The sequence below is a fragment of the Anomaloglossus baeobatrachus genome, chromosome 1 (genome assembly GCF_048569485.1).
Source record: "Anomaloglossus baeobatrachus isolate aAnoBae1 chromosome 1, aAnoBae1.hap1, whole genome shotgun sequence".
Lineage (NCBI taxonomy): Eukaryota > Metazoa > Chordata > Amphibia > Anura > Aromobatidae > Anomaloglossus > Anomaloglossus baeobatrachus.
Genome location: NC_134353.1, coordinates 821002014 through 821024622, shown reverse-complemented (window position 1 = coordinate 821024622; position 22609 = coordinate 821002014). Strand labels below are relative to the sequence as shown.

Here is a 22609-nt window from a genome sequence, read left to right as displayed (position 1 = left end):
GCAAAAATCAGTTACCCTGAATATGTCCTTATAGACCAGTACTTGGTGAAACCCTCTGACCGAATGGTGAGAATAGGCATGCATGAATGTACACAGAAAGCAACCACATCAGACCGCACAAGTGTACAACACAAAGGAACATTGATCCATGCACTTGCATTGTAGACGTCAAAAGCCTCAATCCTGCCATGTGTAAACTAAGGTTATTGTGAAGGCTATAAGTAAAACGGCTGGCGTATAGACATTTTCTGAAGAAAAGACACTTGTATTCTAGATTTATGTTTGCTCTTGCTTCAAATCGCTGTTTTCTCTATCTTTTATCTAGTCAGAAGCCTACATTGTAATGCCCTTTCTTAGTAAAGATACCATAGCTCAAGTCAAGGAGAAATCCTCAGCTATACAAAGTATAACATCCTATTCACGCAAGACCCTTGATCAGCTCGTCTGCTTTCTCCCAGCATAGAGGTGGGATTTCCAGTCACCTTATTGTACCCTGACCATCCTATTCTTCTGGATGAAAGAAATAACTATGAATAAAAACTCTACATTTTTTTTTATCAACTACTTTCTATTTCTATGCTATTCATGAAAACTACAGAAGCTGCAAAGAATTGGAAATTGACTTTCACTGAAACAAAAATGTAGGCAGCGTAAGCCCAAATCAGGAAAAGTATTATTTCGAGTTTTGTTGTAAGAATCTTTTTCATGGCTTAGATATTTATGCTATGATGGGTTCTTGGACTTTATGGTATGATGGGTTCTTGGACTTTATGGTATGATGGGTTCTTGGACTTTATGGTATGATGGGTTCTTGGACTTTATGCTATCATGGGTTCTTGGACTTTATGCTATCATGGGTCCTTGGACTTTATGCTATCATGGGTCCTTGGACTTTATGCTATCATGGGTCCTTGGACTTTATGCTATCATGGGTCCTTGGACTTTATGCTATCATGGGTCCTTGGACTTTATGCTATCATGGGTCCTTGGACTTTATGCTATCATGGGTCCTTGGACTTTATGCTATCATGGGTCCTTGGACTTTATGCCATCATGGGTCCTTGGACTTTATGCCATCATGGGTTCTTGGACTTTATGCTATCATGGGTTCTTGGACTTTATGCTATCATGGGTTCTTGGACTGTATGCTATCATGGGTTCTTGGACTGTATGCTATCATGGGTTCTTGGACTGTATGCTATCATGGGTTCTTGGACTGTATGCTATCATGGGTTCTTGGACTGTATGCTATCATGGGTTCTTGGACTGTATGCTATCATGGGTTCTTGGACTGTATGCTATCATGGGTTCTTGGACTGTATGCTATCATGGGTTCTTGGACTTTATGCTAGGATCGGTCCTTGGACTTTATGCTAGGATCGGTTCTTGGACTTTATGCTAGGATCGGTTCTTGGACTTTATGCTAGGATCGGTTCTTGGACTTTATGCTAGGATCGGTTCTTGGACTTTATGCTAGGATCGGTTCTTGGACTTTATGCTAGGATCGGTTCTTGGACTTTATGCTAGGATCGGTTCTTGGACTTTATGCTAGGATCGGTTCTTGGACTTTATGCTAGGATCGGTTCTTGGACTTTATGCTACGATCGGTTCTTGGACTTTATGCTACGATCGATTCTTGGACTTTATGCTATGATCGGTTCTTGGACTTTATGCTATGATGGGTTCTTGGACTTTATGCTATGATCGGTTCTTGGACTTTATGCTATGATCGGTTCTTGTGGTATGATGAGTTCATGGACTGCAATTTGGAAGAATTTGCCAATTTTTAAAGCCAATATCCCTAACTCTTCCATATTATGTCTGAACAAGATAAAACTAAAATTTTGCATTTTGAAATAAGCAAATTCTTCTATAGCTATAAAGCATGGGAATCACACCTTGACAAAAAAAGATTAAAGTACACCTTCCAGAATAAATGCAAAGCCCATTCATTAATATTTTACTTCTGTGCTGAAATGTGAGGGTTATCCGGGACTTTTATATTGATGGTCTATCCTTAGGGTCATCAATGTTTTATCGGTGATGGTGTGACACCTGGCACCCCTGCTGGTTAGCTGTTCCCGGTGCTGATGGCAGGCCGAAACACTCAGTTGCAGGGCTCAGTCAACTGTATGAACAAATCAATAGGGGTAGATGAGCAGTACCTGACCACGGCCACTATACAGTTGCGGATCTGTGTAGTTCTGCTCCGCAACTTTGCACATCCAGCTGCCGCCAGCATCAGGAACAGCTGATCGGTGGGATTTTGGGTGTCACACTGATCCGATATTAATGACCTATCTTAAGAATAGGACATCAATATAAAAGTATCGGATAAACTATTTAACATCACAGGTCCAAAGCTTCATTTTTTTTACATGCTATCAGATGCAGTGCTCTTTTGAAGATTTTTGTAAAGGGGATGTCGTCTGAAGACATTTTTGGCTCAAGGTATACCCAGATGAGTGCTCAAAAATGACCATTTAAAAAAAAAAACAAAAAAAACCAAACTACTTTTGAAATATTCCTTGTGCCCAACAAAGTAGACTCCCAGCGCATGCATTGTCCAATCCATGGGAGACAGACAACCAGCGGCAAGGCGATCTCACCATATAAGGAACCCAACTGCAAATGCCTCCATGTGCGACCAAAAATCTGCATATCTGGGCAGATAGGTCCCTGGCTAAATATGATGGTGGACATACCCTGGCTATAGAGTGGAGTGCTTGGTCAGAAAAAAAATGCACTAAACTATATCAGAAAACTGAACAGCAGCTTCCACAAAAGTGAACAGGCGCCAACCGAAAAAACAACATAACTACAAAAGCATATCCATTGGCACTCAACAATACAAGGACACACCGACAACTGCACCACCGCTACAAGAACACTGGAGAAAGGCCAAAAACACACAGCCAATGCGAAAAGTTAGCAAAAAGACACAGGCATGGCACCATTGTCCCTGAAACAGTGACAAAAAGAGATTCCCGGCCCACACATCAGCCAATCCATGGGAGCCCAACAACAAGCGGCAACGTGATCCCACTACACAAGGAACCCAACTGCAAACGCCTCCACGTGCGACCAAAAATCTGCATGTTTGATTAGACAGGTCTTGGGACAAATGGTAGACACAGCCTGGCTATAGGGTGGAGTACTTGGTCAGAACATATCTCCCCAGACACGCCGACCCCCAATCGCACACAGAAGCACCCACAATCAGGCTCCCAATACAATGAGACCACTCCGCCGCCCAACAAAGTAGCACAAAAGCTGGTCATCTTGCTCCACTCATTTTAAGCCAAAAAGAGGGGTAAAGAAAGGACTCATCTGTATGGGCAGTATAACAAAGGACCATTGCTCAGAATCCCTCACTACTGGCCAGAGAGGCTCCTGGCTCCTCCATGCATTACATAGACAGCCAAACATGTCATTAGCTTTCCCATAATGATGTTTTCCCAGCAGCTGCTCTATAGGTGCAATAAATAAGGAAAAGAGCTGATCTGCAGTAATTAGAAAAGATGGAGATGCAATTTTAATTTAAAATTGGTGGTCTAAATTATAATATCTATCCCATCCCCGTATGGCATTGGAGGTTTCCTGGTTCCAAACTGCTGAAAGGCTACTGGTCACTAAAAAGCAGGAAAAATAATAAATTGCAAACTAAAGGTTCATCTACGACAGTACATGCGTTAGTAATTGCCAGTAATCAACACAATAGTTTCATGCAATGAATTTCACTGTGAAACAAACACAATCATGCGTTAATGGATTGTAACTTGGCCACAGCGCAATGACTATGGGCGTTACAGGTCACATGCTGCTTACCGGGTCAGACGACTTGAGCATAGATAAAGGCTGTGAAAAAGGTTAGTGTGTTATGGACATCATCAACAATGGCAGGACAAGTCATGTTCAATATCATCTATTAGTACAATAGTCGTGTCAGCCACGGTGGGAGTCCGATAAGTGCAATATAATATAATATATATATATATATATATATATGTATTTATGTGTATCTGTAGAGGTGTTGGTACATCTTTTGTGTTTAGACATGTATTTGTTTGAAGCTTGTGTTTCTGAGCCATGGCCATAATGTGTCATAAGACTTGTTTCTTCTAAATATAAGTCCGTATCCTCCAACATTCATTAATAGTCTCCCCCACACCTAGGAGTGAAGGTAAAAAAGTCTAAACTTACGATGTGAAGATTAATGGTCTGTGCACACGTTGCAGTTTGGTAGCATTTTTTTCGCCTCAGATTTTACACAAAACCTGAAGGATTTCCTAGTCCCAGCAAAGTCCTGAAGTCTCATACACTCATTGCTTATTTTAGTTCTTTCATTGTTTTTGCTGGAGACTTCACCCATACCAATGAATGAGAACAACGCATGTAATAAATGTATCGAAAATGCGTAAAAAATGCATGTATTTGATGCTGCAAATTTTTTGGCTACAAATACCGAACGTGTGCACATACCCTAAGGCTATGTTCACATCATGTTTCTGCCACAAGTCAGTGGCTCCGTCGTGGCTTCTTTCTAATGTCCTGAAAAATGGGATTGAAGCAGATCCGATGATGAGGCAATTGAATTGAATGAAGGAGACAGGGTCTGACATCAGGTTTGTCATTTTTGACAATTTCTGCCTTATTAAGTGGGGCAAAAAAATGTGGTCAACTGTGTTTTTGTGCCCATTTTGTTCCCATTTGAAAAAGGCAGACATTGTCAACTATGGCAAGCATTGTTGACCTTAGGGAGATCAACATATCCACTGCGGAGACACCATCACGTGTTTCTCAACGCAGTGATTCTAGAGCAATGCCCCCTGGGAAGTATGCAAATAAGAAAGCCGCGGAGACACCATCACATGTTTCTCAACGCTGCCAGGAAACTAGCCAGGTCTTTCACCGGGAAGGAACAACCACGGGAAGGGCAGTCTCCAGTCAAGGAGACCACCTATACCAAACATGGTATCCATCCACAGACAGCCGTTTCGGGGTGTTTGCCCCTCATCAGTGTGGAGTAGGAATGCATGCTCTAGAATCACTGCGTTGAGAAACACGTGATGGTGTCTCCGCAGTGGATATGTTGATCTCCCTAAGGTCAACAATGCTTGCTTAAGTAGTCTTTTACTAGGCATTGCCCCCACTAGCCAGATTCCTACTCCACACTGATGGATACCATGTTTGGTATAGGTGGTCTCCTTGACTGGAGACTGCCCTTCCCGTGGTTGTTCCTTCCCGGTGAAAGACCTGGCTAGTTTCCTGGCAGCGTTGAGAAACATGTGATGGTGTCTCCGCGGCTTTCTTATTTGCATTGTCAACTATGGCGTCAGACGGAGGACAAAGTGGCTTCATTAAAATCAATGGGTGTTTTTTGGAGTTTCAGACAAAAGCCCCAAGGGAGCCACTGACTTTCGCCAAAAGTGTGATGTGAATCCGACATAGTGCACCAATTTTAATAACCCCAACATTCATTAGAAAATTCCCTCCTGAAAATCCTCAACTTCAGATGCCCCATTCAGCGCCTTCAACAGATAAAGTATCGTATCTACATATATTCCTCCAGAGCTGGGGGGCATATAGCCTGTTCAGCTGCACTGGGATCTAGTGGTCATAGCGGACCATTGTGATGAGATGGTGTCTTCTCTTCTCTACCAGTTATATTGATCCCATATCACCCCCACGGCAATGATGGATTTTACCCTTTCTCACAACACAAATTATATCTTCACCCGTTTACTAGTGTAACTAGGCAGGGATAATATGGTTAACTCCTTTACTGTCCTAGACCAGAATTGAGGTTATCATTAACATTACATTAAATATTGTCATAACAGCAAAATATTTTTTTTTTAATTTTAAATGAGAAAAAACAAAATGTAGCTATGATCGAAAAAGGAGGACGACATTCTGTTATTGCACATCTGTGTCCATTTATGCTTCACCGAGTGGACACATATGTCCCATAATAACCTAGCCACAAAAAGCCACTAAGTGGATATCACTATATACAGTACCAGCCACAGAACAGCTTCAGCACTAATGCCAGTTACCATTAAAGAACCGGCAGCAGTGTGGCTCAGTGGTTAGCACTTTAGCCTTGCAAAGCTGGGGCCCTGGGTTCTCACAAGGACAACTGTAAGGGCTCATGCGCACGTAACTGCTGAATATTCTGCAGCAATTTGACAGCACGTGTGCGCTTCAAATCGCTGCAGAAACAATGCATAATGGATGCAGTTTTTTTGTTAAAAAAAGCCGATTTCATGCGCTCTGGCTGCTGCCCCCACCACAGACAGAGTGGGAGCTGCATCCATAGCACACAAATAATTGACATGCTGCTTTTATGAACGCATGGATTTGGGTCAAAATTTTAGCACCCAAATCGCTGCATTCAAAAAAAGCAACGTGCGCGCGTATCATGCACAATCATCATAGATTGCGCTGGGGACGCAGGGCGCATGCATTTACGCTACAGTGCAATACGCAGCGTAAATGTATGTAAGTACGCAACGTGCGCATGAGCTCTAAGGACTCTGCAAGGATTTTGTATGTTCTCCTCATGTTTCTATGGGTTTCCTCAGAGTTCTCTAGTTTTGACCCAAACTCTAAAGACATACTGATAGGGAACTTAGATTGTGAGCCCCAATGGAGACAGTGATAATAATGTTTGTTCAGTGCTGTGGAATATAATGGCGGTATATAAAATAAATAAATGTATGGCCATAATTTATAAGTCATAACAACCTACTTTAAATTTTACCAACAATAGTATAGGGGAGCCTCTGAAAAACATGATTTATAACTAGAGATGATAGAACCCGTACAGTAAAGATCGGTGTTAGTACCGAACATAGACTTTACAAAAAAAATCATTGTTCGAGTTCAGAGTCCGGGTCCAGAACAGAACTTAACCTAGTCAGGCTGAACCCGACAACCCGAACTTCCATGAGTCCGCTCATCTCTATTTGTAAGTCATAGCTGCTTGCCTAGTTTCATCAGGATATATATACACACAAGGGGCGTTCATTAAAGATTTCCCCTGACCCACTTTTATTAATCACAGGACGCTGAAACTTCACATTATTAATGATGTAAACATTGTGGGTCGGGTCCTCGCTGTGAAGTCCTCCTCTAGTGTCCTCCTGTCTTGCTCTCTTTTCTTTATTTGAATATCGCACTGCACCGCCATTGCTGTTCGCAGTGCGTGCTCATTGACACAGTAAGTGGTCTGCTCATGCGCAAGCCGCAATCTCCGGTGCCATTTTTTTTAAGACACTTCGGTGAAGACTATGAACATTAGGGGCGTGTGCGCAGATGTAAAAAATAAAAAATCTGTGCACGCGCCGATGCCTCTCATAGCATTCACCGCAGTCTCTTTAATAAAATGGCACCGGAAATCGCAGTATATGCATGCGTGGACTCCGGTGCTATTTTCATAGTATCATAGTATCATAGTTTTTAAGGTTGAAGGGAGACTCTAAGTCCATCTAGTTCAACCCGTAGCCTAACATGTTGATCCAGAGGAAGGCAAAAAAACCCCAATGTGGCAAACAAGTTCCAATGGGGAAAAAATTTCCTTCCTGACTCCACATCCGGCAATCAGACTAGTTCCCTGGATCAACACCCTGTCATAAAATCTAATATACATAACTAGTAATATTAAATTTTTCAAGAAAGGCATCCAGGCTCTGCTTAAATGTTAGTAGTGAATCACTCATTACAACATCATGCGGCAGAGAGTTCCATAGTCTCACTGCTCGTACAGTAAAGAATCCTCGTCTGTGATTATGATTAAACCTTCTTTCCTCAAGACGTAGCGGATGCCCCCGTGTTCCAGTCGCAGGCCTAGGTGTAAAAAGATCTTTGGAAAGGTCTCTGTACTGTCCCCTCATATATTTATACATTGTGATTAGATCCCCCCTAAGCCTTCGTTTTTCCAAACTAAATAACCCCAAGTTTAATAACCTGTCTTGGTATTGCAGCCCCCCCATTCCTCTAATAATCTTGGTCGCTCTTCTCTGCACCCTCTCCAGTTCAGCTATGTCCTTCTTATATATCGGTGATCAGAATTGTACACAGTATTCTAAGTGCGGTCGCACTAGTGACTTGTACAGAGGTAGAACTATATTTTTTTCATGAACACTTATACCTCTTTTAATACATCCCATTATTTTATTAGCCCTGGCAGCAGTTGGCTGACACTGTCCACTAAAGTGAAGTTTACCATCCACCCATACACCCAAGTCTTTTTCTGTGTCTGTTTTACCCAGTGTTCTACAATTAAGTACATAATCATAAATGTTATTTCCTCTACCCAAGTGCATGACCTTACATTTATCTACATTAAACTTCAATTGCCACTTCTCAGCCCAATCCTCCAATTTACATAAATCTCCCTGTAATATAAAATTATCCTCCTCTGTATTGATTACCCTGCAGAGTTTAGTATCATCTCCAAATATTGAAATTCTACTCCGCATGCCCCCAACAAGGTCATTTATAAATATGTTGAAAAGAAGCGGGCCCAATACTGACCCCTGTGGTACCCCACTATGAACTGAGACCCAGTCCGAGTACGTACCATTAATAACCACCCTTTGTTTCCGATCACTGAGCCAGTTTTTAACCCAGTTACACATATTTTCCCCTATCCCCATTATTCTCATTTTATGTACCAACCTTTTGTGTGGCACCGTATCAAAAGCTTTTGAAAAGTCCATATACACAACATCCACTGCATTTCCCTGGTCCAGGCTTGAACTTACCTCTTCATAGAAGCTGATCAAATTAGTTTGACAGGATCGATCCCTCATAAACCCATGTTGATACTCTGTCATAAGGTTATTTTTCTTGAGATACTCCAGTATAGCATCTCTTAAGAAACCCTCAAGGATTTTACCAACCGTAGAGGTTAAACTTACCGGCCTATAATTTCCCGGCTCAGTTTTTGTCCCCTTTTTGAATATTGGCACCACATTTGCTATGCGCCAGTCCTGCGGTACCGACCCTGTTATTAAGGAATCTGAGAAGATTAAAAATAATGGTCTATCTATCACAGAACTCAATTCCTGTAGTATTCCTCAATTCCTTTTAATGAAGACAGAATTACTGTGTCAATGCCAACAACGGCAATGGGGGTGCGGTGCAATATTCAAATAAAGAAAAGGGAGCAAGCCATAGAGGACACTGGAGGAGGAACCAAAACACTCTGCCCCCGTTGCACCCATCAATCAAAGCGCAGTGCATTTCTACAACTTTGATTAAAGAGATTTCTGCAACCAATCATCGGATGGTTCAACAACAGGTATGCTTGTATTCAGCATCTTAGTGCCAGTATGGCACTGCCTTTACTTTATATAGCAAAATCCTGCTGGTTGATTCTCTTTAACGAATATCAGCATTTTAGACACATATGCTCATACATCCACAGTATTATTACGGAAAGTACAGACATCTACTATTTGCTACTAACAATTTCTCTTCTGAGAAGACTCACCGTTTCCATGCAGACGTTGTCCTTCTGAGACAGGACAACTGATAAATATATTGTTCCCAAGACATGCTCAGGATGCTGTGGGTCCTTTAAATTTAATGCAACATCTTTTACGCTGCAGATACAAAGTACAGAGATTAATATGAAGATTGTCAGTAATGACTTCTACACGTGTAGTGATTAGCACCACACTGGATGACTAATGAACAGTAATGCACTATACCTTATTATTATATTGTGTTCTTCATTCAGATGAATTCTATTTTGACATAAACATATTTTTCTTATTTTGTGCACCGCGTGTCAAGCTGAAGCACAGCAACATAAACCAATATAATTTACCTTGACACATATCAAGCTGCATCCTCTAATTGATAGGAATAGTGTATAGAAACCGGATATGTACAAATATATATTTAGCCCGTTTTGTCAGCATCCACATCGGCGATATTCAGTTGACACATGTGCGTATATTCTCATAGGAGAGGCTGTGTCTTAATTTATTTTATTGTGCGTACATACATGATTTTTGGTGACCTATTTAAAATTACATTATAGTTGATATACTGGAACAGGCGGGGGCAGAAGAGGTGACAATTTTGGGACATTCAAAACATAAGATAATACAAATGTCTGTATCTATGACCAGAGTCAGGTGTGACATGGCCACTCATCTATTCTGCTGTAGTTTAGGAAAAAAAAAATCACAAAGAATACATTTTAGGAGAATTAAATATACCTGAATGGTGCAGTATGTAGACTCATGAGATTTTATATATATATTATATATTATATATATAAAAAATCTCATGAGTCTACATACTGCACCATTCAGGTATATTTAATTCTCCTAAAATGTATTCTTTGTGATTTTTTTTTCCTAAACTACAGCAGAATAGATGAGTGGCCATGTCACACCTGACTCTGGTCATAGATACAGACATTTGTATTATCTTATGTTTATATATATACATATACATACATACAAACAAGACAAAAAAGGTGGACCAGTCGCGCACTGTGGAAAACCAAAATAAATTCTACCTTAAAACATAAATGGAGGTATTTGGAATATTATAATGGCCATTGTAATAACAGCCCAGCGCCCCTTCACGGCACCCTCCTTTGCTGGGTCCTACACTACACTGCATCTATTCTGGGTTTTAAAAACTTACAAGATCAGCTGGTGAACACAAAGAAGGCTAATGAAGCTGCCAGGAGCTAGAGTGCAAATCCAGCAAAATAGAGCGTCACTCCCTGATATATGCATTATACAATAGAAAAAAAAACAGAATGAAACAGGGGTTCCCTTGCTGGTTTCCCACGCTGGTACTAACCTGACTTCAAACTGGACTGGCAGCACCTTTACAATGTGAACAGGTGCGTATCTGGGTGATGTGTCCAGTTTGAAGAATAATTGTATAATGCATATAAACAGGGAGTGATGCTCTGTTTTTGCTGGATTTGCACCCCAGCTCCTGGCTGCTTCATTAGCCTTCTTTGTGTTCACCAGCTGGTCTTGTAGGTTTTTAAAACCCAGAAAAGATGCAGTTTAGTGTAGGACCCAGCAAAGGAGGTTGCTGTGAAGGGACGCTGGGCTAGTATTACAATGGCCATTATAATATTCCAAACACCTTCATTTATGTTTTAAGGTAGAATTTATTTTGGTTTTCCACAGTGTGCGACTGGTCCCCCTTTTTGTCTTGTATTTATACACATCACCCAGATACGCAGCTGTCCACATTGTATGTGTGTGTCTCTTTTGGAGCAAGTACACAACGAAGTGGCAGAAAGCCTTAAAGTCCTCGATGCAAAGTCAAATTAAAATTAATGTTGGACCGCTGAAATCATAAGACAATACAGATTTTGGTAAACACTCACAAATTGTAAAGTGGTCATATGTTCTGTTCAAGGGGTCTCATAAAATAGATGTATAAACGCCTATGCAGTACAGTCCATTGCTCCACAGTGCACTAAATGAAAGGCAATAATGCTCCAGGGCTACTTCTAAAGATCAAGCTGACATCCAACCTTATTGTGTAAACCAATAAGGATTCATTGATTAGGTCCAATGTATTTTACACATATTCATGGATAAAACTGTGCTTTAAGGTAATTTAAAAATTCAAAAAACAGCATACTACATGTACAAGCTGGAAACATGACACACACTATTGTACCTAATAAATTAATCCTTACTATGTTACACAAGGGTTAGATTTCTAATGTTTTGTCATATAGAAGACAATACTACTTCTATCTGACAAATACGCATTCCGCGGTGCGCAGGATTATTCCATTGGATGTTGTGCACAGTGGAGGATCAATTGCTATTGTATGGTGATTTATATTGGCCCATTAAATGCCCTTACCGCGTCACCACACTGTCCTGCCCCTCTTCCCCAGAGGATACGCCGACACACTCACCCTCCTGGGTGCTATGGGGTGGCTGCTCATTACCTGCTCCTTGTCGCTGACTCTCAGGGCCTGCGCACGCTACACAGCCCTCCAGGAAGCACTCTTAGAGCATGTGCGAGCGCACCTTTTCTTAAAGGGCCAGTGTGCCCTAACCCAAAAGTGCCTCTCAGACGATGACTGATAAGTAACAGGCATTTAAGGCTCCCTCCCCTTATGGGAGGTGCCTGGGCAATGTGTTCTAATCCTAAAGACGCATTTCTAGTTGTTTAGGTCCCTAGGTTATGTGCTGCAGATTAACCCGATATCTGCAGCTTAGTAGCATTTTTACGCGTGACAGGTTATCTTTACATTGACATCTTTGGTGAAGAAATTCATTTTGTGGCTCTTCTATAACCCCTTCATGACATGCGATGTCGGTGGGGTCAAATTGAAAATGACGCACTTCCGGCATCGCATGCGACATCGTAGTGTGTAAAGGTTCGATGATACGATTAACGAGCGCAAAAGCGTCGTAATAGTATCATCGGTGCAGCGTCGGCGTAATCCATGATTACGCTGACGCGACAGTCCGATGTTGTTCCTCGCTCCTGCGGCAGCACACATCGCTGTGTGTGAAGCCGCAGGAGCGAGGAACATCTCCTACCGGCGTCACTGCGGCTTCCGTAGGATATGCGGAAGGAAGGAGGTGGGCGGGATGTTTACATCCCGCTCATCTCCTCCGCTCCTATTGGCCGCCTGCCGTGTGACGTCGCAGTGACGCCGCACGACCCGCCCCCTTAATAAGGAGGCGGGTCGCCGGCCAGAGCGACGGTCGCAGGACAGGTGAGTCCATGTGAAGCTGCCGTAGCGATAATGTGCGCTACGGCAGCTATCACAAGGATATCGCAGTTGCGACGGGGGCGGGCACTATCGCGCTTGGCATCGCAGCATCGGCTTGCGATGTCGCAGCGTGCAAAGTGCCCCTTAATGCAGCGATCAATAGCAATCATAGAATTTAGAAGGTTGGTGGAGTGACAGCATTCCCTCTTCTATGCGATTGGTACCCTTGCAACATATTAATTGCTATGGCAAACTCAGGTCAAATAATGAGCTTCAGGTTTGCTGGCTATAGTCGCCAGTTAGACCATTCCAGCAGCAGAGGCGTTCTCTCAATGTCATAAAAACAGGTGTAATGCATTCCCATGCATGTGCATGGCAACGCATTATACCAGTGATCAAACTAATAAAGGTTAAAGTCCCATAAAAGAATGAAGTAAAAAGTAGAAAAAAGCTGAGCAATTTTGTAAAAATATTTTAAATAAATTGCAAATTAAAGACAAAAAAACCCATTATCCAATAAACATCAAGAGTAAACAAATTTGGTACTGCCGTGTCCGGAACAACCCAAACTATAAAACTGTCACACTACTTAACCCCTTCAATGAAAACTGTAGACAAAAAATGGCAAAAAACAATGCTTTTTTCATAGTGCCTAAACAAATAAGTTGCATAATACGTGTAATAAATAAAAATTATATTGCTAAAAACGTCATCTTGCCTCACAAAAAACAAGCCCCTACTCAGTTCAGTCAGAATAAAAATTGAAAACTATAGTTTTCAGAATATAGTGATGTAAAAATAATTATATTTTCTATAAAACTGTTTTTATTGTGTAAAAATGGCAAAATATAAAAAAAACTATATAAATGTGGTATCATTGTAATTGTACTGACCTGAAGAATATTGCTGTCTTAACACGTTTACCACTAGAGGAATCGTGTAACAAAAAAACCCCAAAACAAACAAAAAAAACCCCTATTTCTGAATTGTTGTTTCATGTTCATTTAGTCTCCCAAAAATTGGAATAGAAAGAGATAAAAAAATGTGCCTAAAAATGGTACCTATTAAAACATCAACTCGTCTTGCAAAAAAGCAAGTCCTGACAAATATAGAAAAATTCTAACTATCAAAATATGGTGCTTTGCAATAAAAGCAATTTTTAATGTGACTAGACAAACATGAAAAAACTATAGAAATCTGGTATCGCTGTAACTGTACTGACCCGAAGAATAAGGCTGTCTTATCACTTATACTGCATTGTGAATGGCATAACAAATTAAATAAAAGCAATTCTTGAGCTGATGTTGACTTGTTCATTTTTCCTCGCAGTAAGGCTCGGTTCACATTTATCCTGCACTTTATGCTGAGGACTTACACTGGGGTATACATGTAAACCTCTGAAATACATGATTCAGATGGAACCCCTAATGGAACATTCACTAGAATGAGGCGCAGGGAGTGATGTTTAGACACTGTATGGCTTATGATCTAGCGGTGTCCCTCTTTTTAAACGTTCGTAAAAGTGCATTACTGAAAAAGGTAACGCTGAACAGAGGCCAGAGGCTGTCCCCAGTAACTCATCATTGTGAATGGATCTCTCAGGAGTGTCATCTGAATCACGTCATTTGGAGGTTTAGATGTAAACTCCGATGTAAGTACTCAACATAATGCACAGGATAAATGTGATCCAGAAATTTATGTAAAATGTTCCTAATAAAAGTTTCAACTCAATCCACACAAAAAAGCAAGTTCTTACTCAGGTCCTTCATCTGTCAATGGATATGAATTTTTGACATTGTTGGCACAAAGGCTCTGGAAAAAGAGCTATGGCTCTCTACCAAAAGAAACCCAGCAAAATCTGTGCTTCCAAATCCAAATACCCCCTCTCTTCTAAGCCCCACAGTGGGCCTAAACCATAACATGTTTGGCATTAGTATAGTGAGGAGAGCGTGCTTAATTTATTGGGTGCATGTCATCAGAAGCACAAGCTGTGCACAACGTACATGCGCTACACTGTCACTACATGGTCACTACAATGACATGATTTGCAATTTTCACTTAGCAAGATCCATTGCTACTTGTTTCTGGAAAACACCCATGGAGTCAAAATTATCACTACTCCTGTAGATTAATTCCAAGAGGGGTGTAATTTCTCAAAAATGGGGGAACTTGGGGGGGGGGGGGGGGATTCTGCTCCTCTGGCATTTAGAGGCTCCGTATACTCAGGAGAAATTGCACAACTTGTGCATTCCATTTCCTTATGTTACCCTTGTGAAAATGCTAAATTTGGGGGTAAAGCAATACATTGCTGGAAAAATGAAAAATTGCTGATAAACTTATAACTTTTCTAATTTCCTACAAAAATAATCTATGTATGCTTCCATACTGGTGCTGATGTAAAGTAGACATGTGACAAATGTTACTTATTATGTCTTTTGTGAGATATAACTATCTGGCTAATTAGCATAAAAATTCAAAGTTTGAATCCTGCAAAATTTTCAAATTTTCGATATTTTCATAAATAAACGCAAATCATATCGACCAAACAAGCTTTACCACTAAAATGAAGTACAATGTGTCATGAAAAAAACAACTCAAAATTAATGCAATATATTGAAGTGTTCCAGAGCTATTACCACATAAAGAGGCACTGGTCAGAATTGAAAAAATTGGCTTTGTCAGGAAGGTGAAAACAGGCTCAGGAGTGAAAGGGTTAATCAGTATTTTCGCACGAAACGTGTGTCCATTCCGTACATACATGTGTCCGTCTGTTTCTCACGCCGACATGTCCGTTTTATCTCCGGCATCACGGGTGTCACACGGAACGCAATCGGGTCACACGGATGTGTTCCATGTGACACGCACCGGAGAAAAGACGTGTCTGCGAGCAAAAAAACAAAACATTACGCACCTTCTCCAGCCCTGCTGTCTCTGCCGCTGCTGTCACTTGCTGCCGACCGCCGCTCATTATGCTAATTGAATATTCACTTCACTGTGGCTGGAAGCAGCATTAGCGGGGAGTCGGCAGGACCGGAGACCGACGATCAGCACCACGGACAGCGACGCCAGGGACAGGTGAGCATAAAGTTCCCATTCTCCGTGTGTTATCACGGATAAAACACGGAGAACACACGTATGCCATGCACACAGCACATCGAGGGCAATACGCACCTTTGACACGTCCGTGAAACACGTGCGTGATTTTCACGGACGTGTAAAAGAGGCCTAAAGGACTTCACTATGGAGTTATGATAAGATTCCTCGGTGATCAGGCAGGATTGCACCAGTTTTTCATAGTAAATGATCAATTCAGGTGGTGGGGGGGAGATGTAGCTCCTAAGTCACGAAATAAATCTTTCTCTGCTAAGATATACTTGCATTACTATTAGAGGAGAGTTACAGATGAAGAGTACGTGCATACCTATGTTTATTGGTCTATACTAAAACCACAGGGAAAGAGGAGTTTTTTTCATTGCGTTATGAATATAATCTATACAATTCACTCACCTTTGTAGTTCCAGTGTTGTAAGATCAAGAAAAGCTGACCCCATAAAGTCATCTTGAAGTCCAAAGTCATAATCGAATACCTATAAATAATAAAAAAAACAGTTTAGCATTGAGAGTGAGAAGGAAAGAGGCATGATGTAAATAAAGGACTGGCACATGACTTATTTCTTCCAAAGACAATACTAAGGACCAGGGGGCACTCACTGCGAGTGGAAGAAAAGCGATTCCAACAGCTAAATAGGAAAGGGTTCTTTACAGTTAGAGCGGTCAGACTGTGGAATGCCCTACCACAAGAGGTAGTAATGGCAGATACTATAACAGCTTTTAAAAAAGGGCTGGATGATTTCCTCAGTACACACAACATTGTTGGTTATAAATGACTTAGTGACTAAATGTAGAACTGGTGGAGGAAGGTTGAACTAGATGGACCTAGGTCTTTTTTCAACCTAAGTAACTATGTAACTATGTGTCATATATCAGATGCTTCAATTTATAATTAAAATAGAGAAAAATAGTTCTGATTAGAAACAGCTCACCAAGTATAACAGTATACAGAAATATTCATTATTCACAGCTATACAATCAACATTTCAGTTAAAACCCTTTCTTAGGCCCTGTGCGCACGCTGCGGACTAACCGTGGATTTTGCCGCGGATTTGCTGCAGAAAATGTGTCTAACATTGCTGCAGTCATTCCCCAGCAAATCCTATGGGTTTAAAAAAATGCTGTGCGCACACTGCGATTTTTTATACCTGTGGATTTACCCGCGGATTTAATGAGCATGTCACGTATTTTCTGCAGGTATCTGCGGTTCTTGCCATAGATTATGGTAAAAACCGCAGGGACCAAATTGCGGAAAAACCGCGGCAAATCGCGGCAAAACCGCGTTTTTTTTTCCGCGGGTGCGGGATTCTTTCAGAGGGTCCGGTTTTTCTTAAGAAAAAGGCACTTTCTAGTGCGCACATAGCCTAAAGGAGAATCTCTTTCCAGGTTTTTGCTGCGTAATCTCAGAGCAGTATAAAATAGGACAAAGGCCCTGATTCCAGTGAAGTGTTACTTAAGGCCGCTTTACACGCTACGATATATCTAACGATATGTCGTCGGGGTCACGTCGTTAGTGACGCACATCCGGCATCGTTTGACATATCGTGGCGTGTAACACAAATGAGCGACTGTGAACGAGCAAAAATACTCACCTTATCGTTGCTCGTTGACACGTCGCTCATTTTCAAAAAAATCGAACGTCGTTCTGTGCTCCGGTTGTTCATCGTTCTCGAGGCAGCACACATTGCTCCATGTGACACCCCGGGAACGATGAACACAGCTTACCTGCGTCCTGCCGGCAATGCTGAAGGAAGGAGGTGGGCAGGATGTTTACATCCCGCTCATCTCCGCCCTCCGCTTCTATTGGGCGGCCGCTGTGTGACGTCGCTGTGACGCCGAACGTCCCTCCCCCTTCAGGAAGAGGATGTTCGCTGCCCACAGTGAGGTCGTTTGGGAGGTAAGTGCGTGTGACCGGGGTAACCGAGTTTGTGCGACACGGGCAACAAATTGCCGTATCGCACAAACGATGGGGGCGGGTGCGATCGCACATACAAACGCACGATAAATTGATACATGTAAAGCGGCCTTTACTGAGCTGCTTCCTGGAGTTTTCATAAAATCACTGTTTTATCAACAGAAGATTATCACTAGACTACTGGTACAACTGCAGCCTTGTCGTCCTACATATTTGTGAGCTCTGTGTAATCCCCATCCCCACTACAGACTGGCAGCTTTATGCCTATGCACAGTATACACAGAAAGTTGTCAATCATTGGTGTGAACATACAATTATATGAAAACTTCAGCAAACAGCCCAGTTAGTGAAACAGTGTTTCCTAAACTCTTTTAATAACTTGTTATTTTTTTATTCCCCATAAATCCTTGTGTAAAATCTTGTAGAAAGTCACCCTGTGTTACACTTTTTAATCAGTTGTATAATCAGTTTGCAGTTAATGGCCTAATAAAGCTCTTTCTATTTCAGTTTGGAGCCCACATATAATGTTGATGCATTTTTTTTTCTTTAATTTCTTTTGCAATAGGCTAGTTTCACACTTGCGTTGAACGGCATCCGTTGCATTGCGTTGTGTGACGGATGCAACTGATACGTTGCATATAATGGCACAACAGATGCAACGGATCGTACAAAATAACGGAAAGCTTTTTGTTTTTTCTTCTTTACAGTTTTACCGGCTGCCGGCCGCTCAGCTGAACGTTCAGCCACCGAGAGACAAAATAAAGTTTCTGTGATTAAAAAAAAGAAAAAAAAAGAAAAGATGAGCATGCGTAGTGAAAAATAGAGGATTCCGCCGCTCAAAAACGTTACATGCTGCGTTCCTTCCGCCCGGCGGAAGCAACGCAGCATCGGCCAGTGGAAGCAACGCAGGTACTTTTGGCAAAATCCGTCATCCATACATTCCGCTGTTTTCCAAAAGGGCGGATTGTGACTGAAGGTAATTAACGCAAGTGTGAAAGTACCCTTAGATGTATCTTAGGCCTCGGTCAGAAGAGCAAATTGGTCCGAGTGTTGTCTACTTGCAGTTCAAGAGCACATAGACCCAGTATAGCCCGTGTACCAGAGCACATGGACCCAGTATAGCCATGTATTAGAGCACATGGACCCAGTATAGCCCATGTACCAGAGCATATGGACCCAGTATAGCCTGGGTACCAGAGCATATGGACCCAGTATAGCCCGTGTACCAGAGCATATGGACCCAGTATAGCCCGTGTACCAGAGCATATGGACCCAGTATAGCCGTGTACCAGAGCACATGGACCCAGTATAGCCCGTGTACCAGAGCACATGGACCCAGTATAGCCCGTGTACCACAGCACATGGACCCAGTACAGCCCGTGTACCAGAGCACATGGACCCAGTATAGCCCGTGTACCAGAGCACATGGACCCAGTATAGCCCGTGTACCAGAGCACATAGACCCAGTATAGCCCATGTAACAGAGCACATGGACCCAGTATAGCCCGTGTACCAGAGCACATGGACCCAGTATAGCCCATGTACCTGAGCACATGGACCCAGTATAGCCCGTGGAAAAGAGCACATGGACCCAGTATAGCCCGTGTACCAGAGCACATGGACCCAGTATAGCCGTGTACCAGAGCACATGGACCCAGTATAGCCCGTGTACCAGAGCACAAGGACCCAGTATAGCCCGTGTACCAGAGCACATGGACCCAGTATAGCCCGTGTACCAGAGCACATGGACCCAGTATAGCCCGTGTACCAGAGCACATGGACCCAGTATAGCCCGTGTAAAAGAGCACATGGACCCAGTATAGCCCGTGTACCAGAGCACATGGACCCAGTATAGCCGTGTACCAGAGCACATGGACCCAGTATAGCCCATGTACCAGAGCACATGGACCCAGTATAGCCCGTGTAAAAGAGCACATGGACCCAGTATAGCCCGTGTACCAGAGCACATAGACCCAGTATAGCCCGTGTACCAGAGCACATGGTGATTCTTCCCATAGACTAATGAAAGGCAGCTCCAGCACCCACAATGCAGACAAGCACATTGAGCAGTACACACAGGCAGTTATGTGCACAATTTACAGTCACAATTTTCAATACAAGTGGTGCATGCTATGTGTGCAGTGCATTATCTAGCGTCAGTTGGTACAATTGTAAGCACCATCATTTTACAAACACCACTGCAAACATTTTCATATTAGTGTAAAATATAGATATATAATTTTTCCTTTTTATTATTGATTTTCAATGTTTTTTATAATAAATAAAATATGACTGTTTGTTGGTCCAGAGACACAAATTCAATAGGTAACCCTTAATGGCAGTGTGTAAAAGCAAATTTTTAAAAAAGCTTATTTAAAAAAGGAACATTATTTTCCTGAAATTGTTACCCCCTCATAACCATGTTGCACAATAGTAATACTTTTTGACACAAATACTTTGTTACAAGTATCCATCAAAATTCTTCACCCATGTTATAAGTATATGATATCAAGTTACATTTGTTATCCTAATACCCTGGACGAAAAGCTTGTTGACACCTCATTCCCCCAAACATGACACTCTACACCCCTGCCACATGCCTCACCAACCCCATCCTCCCCCTACGTAGGTCCCTGACTATCCAAATTACCATGTTCTTTGAAGCTCCACCAAACATGACACTCTGCACCCCTGCCACATGCCTTACCAATCCCCTCCCACCTACGTAGGTCCCTGACTATCCAAATTACTAAGTCCTTTGAAGCTCCTCCAAACATGACACTCTGCACTCCTGCCACATGCCTCACCAATCCCCTCCCCCTATGTAGGTCCCTGACTATCCAAATTACCATGTCCTTTGAAGGTCCCCCAAACATGACACTCTGCACCCCTGCTACATGCCTCACCAACCCTGTCCTCCCCTACGTAGGTCTCTGACTATGCAAATTACCATGTCCTTTGAAGGTCCCCCAAACATAACACTCTGCACCCCTGCCACATGCCTCACCAAGCCCGTCCTCCCCTACGTAGGTCTCTGACTATCCAAATTACTATGTCCTTTGAAGGTCCCCCAAGCATGACACTCTGCACCCCTGCCACATGCCTCACCAACCCCCTCCCCCCTACATACGTCCCTGACTATCCAAATTAACATGTCATTTGAAGCTCCCCCAAACATGACACTCTACACCCCTGCCATATGCCTCACCAACCCCGTCCCCCCCCTACGTAGGTCCCTGACTATCCAAATTACCATGTCCTTTGAAGCTCCCCCAAACATGACACTCTGCACTCCTGCCACATGCCTCACCAACCCCCTCCCCCTATGTAGGTCCCTGACTATCCAAATTACCATGTCCTTTGAAGGTCCCCCAAACATGACACTCTGCACCCCTGCTACATGCCTCACCAACCCCGTCCTCCCCTACGTAGGTCTCTGACTATGGAAATTACCATGTCCTTTGAAGGTCCCCCAAACATAACACTCTGCACCCCTGCCACATGCCTCACCAAGCCCATCCTCCCCTACGTAGGTCTCTGACTATCCAAATTACTATGTCCTTTGAAGGTCCCCCAAACATGACACTCTGCACCCCTGCCACATGCCTCACCAACCCCCTCCCCCCTACATACGTCCCTGACTATCCAAATGAACATGTCATTTGAAGCTCCCCCAAACATGACACTCTACACCCCTGCCATATGCCTCACCAACCCCGTCCCCCCCCTATGTAGGTCCCTGAATATCCAAATTACCATGTCCTTTGAAGCTCCCCCAAACATGACACTCTGCACTACTGCCACATGCCTCACCAACCCCCTCCCCCTATGTAGATCCCTGACTATCCAAATTACCATGCCCTTTGAAGGTCCCCCAAACATAACACTCTGCACCCCTGCTACATGCCTCACCAAGCCCGTCCTCCCCTACGTAGGTCTCTGACTATCCAAATTACTATGTCCTTTGATGCTACTATTGAAGTGCAGATAAATGTTTGAATGTCTAAAACAGTGTTCCGTCTCTAAAAATGTATACATTGTGTCATGTCCCTTATATCAGTGAATGAAACTCACCCAGACTTTTTATTAATAAATCTACATAATCTTTAGTTTTTACCTTTTTACAACCTTTCAAAATTTGTAACCAACTGTAGCTGACATTCATTTTCTTCAGATTGTCACTAGATGGCGACATTTCTATGCAATTGAACCTGTATGCAAGTGGAATATTGAAGAATAAATATGCGCATACTCGTCTATCCCCTTAGTGATGGAGCCAGTTTTCATCTGATTGATTAAACTCCATATTTCAAAGCTGACGTGTCATTTTATTTGGTAAGGAGTCTGGAATGCTTCAGCATATCCTAGTGCTACAAGACACATTGTAGAGTTCAAGTTAAACTTCGGTTAAGATGTTTTGCATATATTTATGAAAATTGAAAAAATTGATGAATATTTAGAAAAATTTACTTATACCTTTAACCAGATGGCCACACCACACAAACTAGTTAATAAAAAACATTTTCCATATATCTACTTTACATCAGCATCCTTTTTCAAAATGAAAGCTTTTCTACACTATAAAAAAAAAAACGCACTATAAATGCACTACTTCAAATTTGCACAAATAATTAAAGAGGAAAACCATGTAAAAAATTCAGCAAAAATGCAATACATTTTTTGTTTTGTGGTATTCATTGATTTTTTTTTTTGAACCAAGTTTTTCAAAATGACACAGGTGGTTAATGAATTTTGTGCGAAATCAAAAAAATCTCCATTTTTGTATTTTACAGTTTTTTGTAGCCATCTTTTTATATGTTGCAAAATTTTAAAATAAAATCCAGAAG

At 42.1% G+C, this 22609-nt stretch overlaps 1 protein-coding gene across 7 annotated transcripts in view; it reads right to left on the bottom strand.

Annotated features, from left to right (window-relative positions):
* MCTP1 (multiple C2 and transmembrane domain containing 1) overlaps positions 1-22609 on the bottom strand; it is a 1233450-nt gene that overhangs the window by 708815 nt on the left and 502026 nt on the right. For 6 of the 7 annotated variants that reach the window (XM_075325086.1, XM_075325091.1, XM_075325087.1 and 3 more), the window contains exons 4-6: positions 16244-16323; positions 9503-9614; positions 3829-3858 (exon numbers count right to left, since the gene is read on the bottom strand). In XM_075325086.1, coding sequence (XP_075181201.1) covers positions 3829-3858; positions 9503-9614; positions 16244-16323 — 222 coding nt within the window. The remainder of the gene's footprint in view (positions 1-3828; positions 3859-9502; positions 9615-16243; positions 16324-22609) is intronic. The other variant, XM_075325088.1, reaches the window with a different exon arrangement.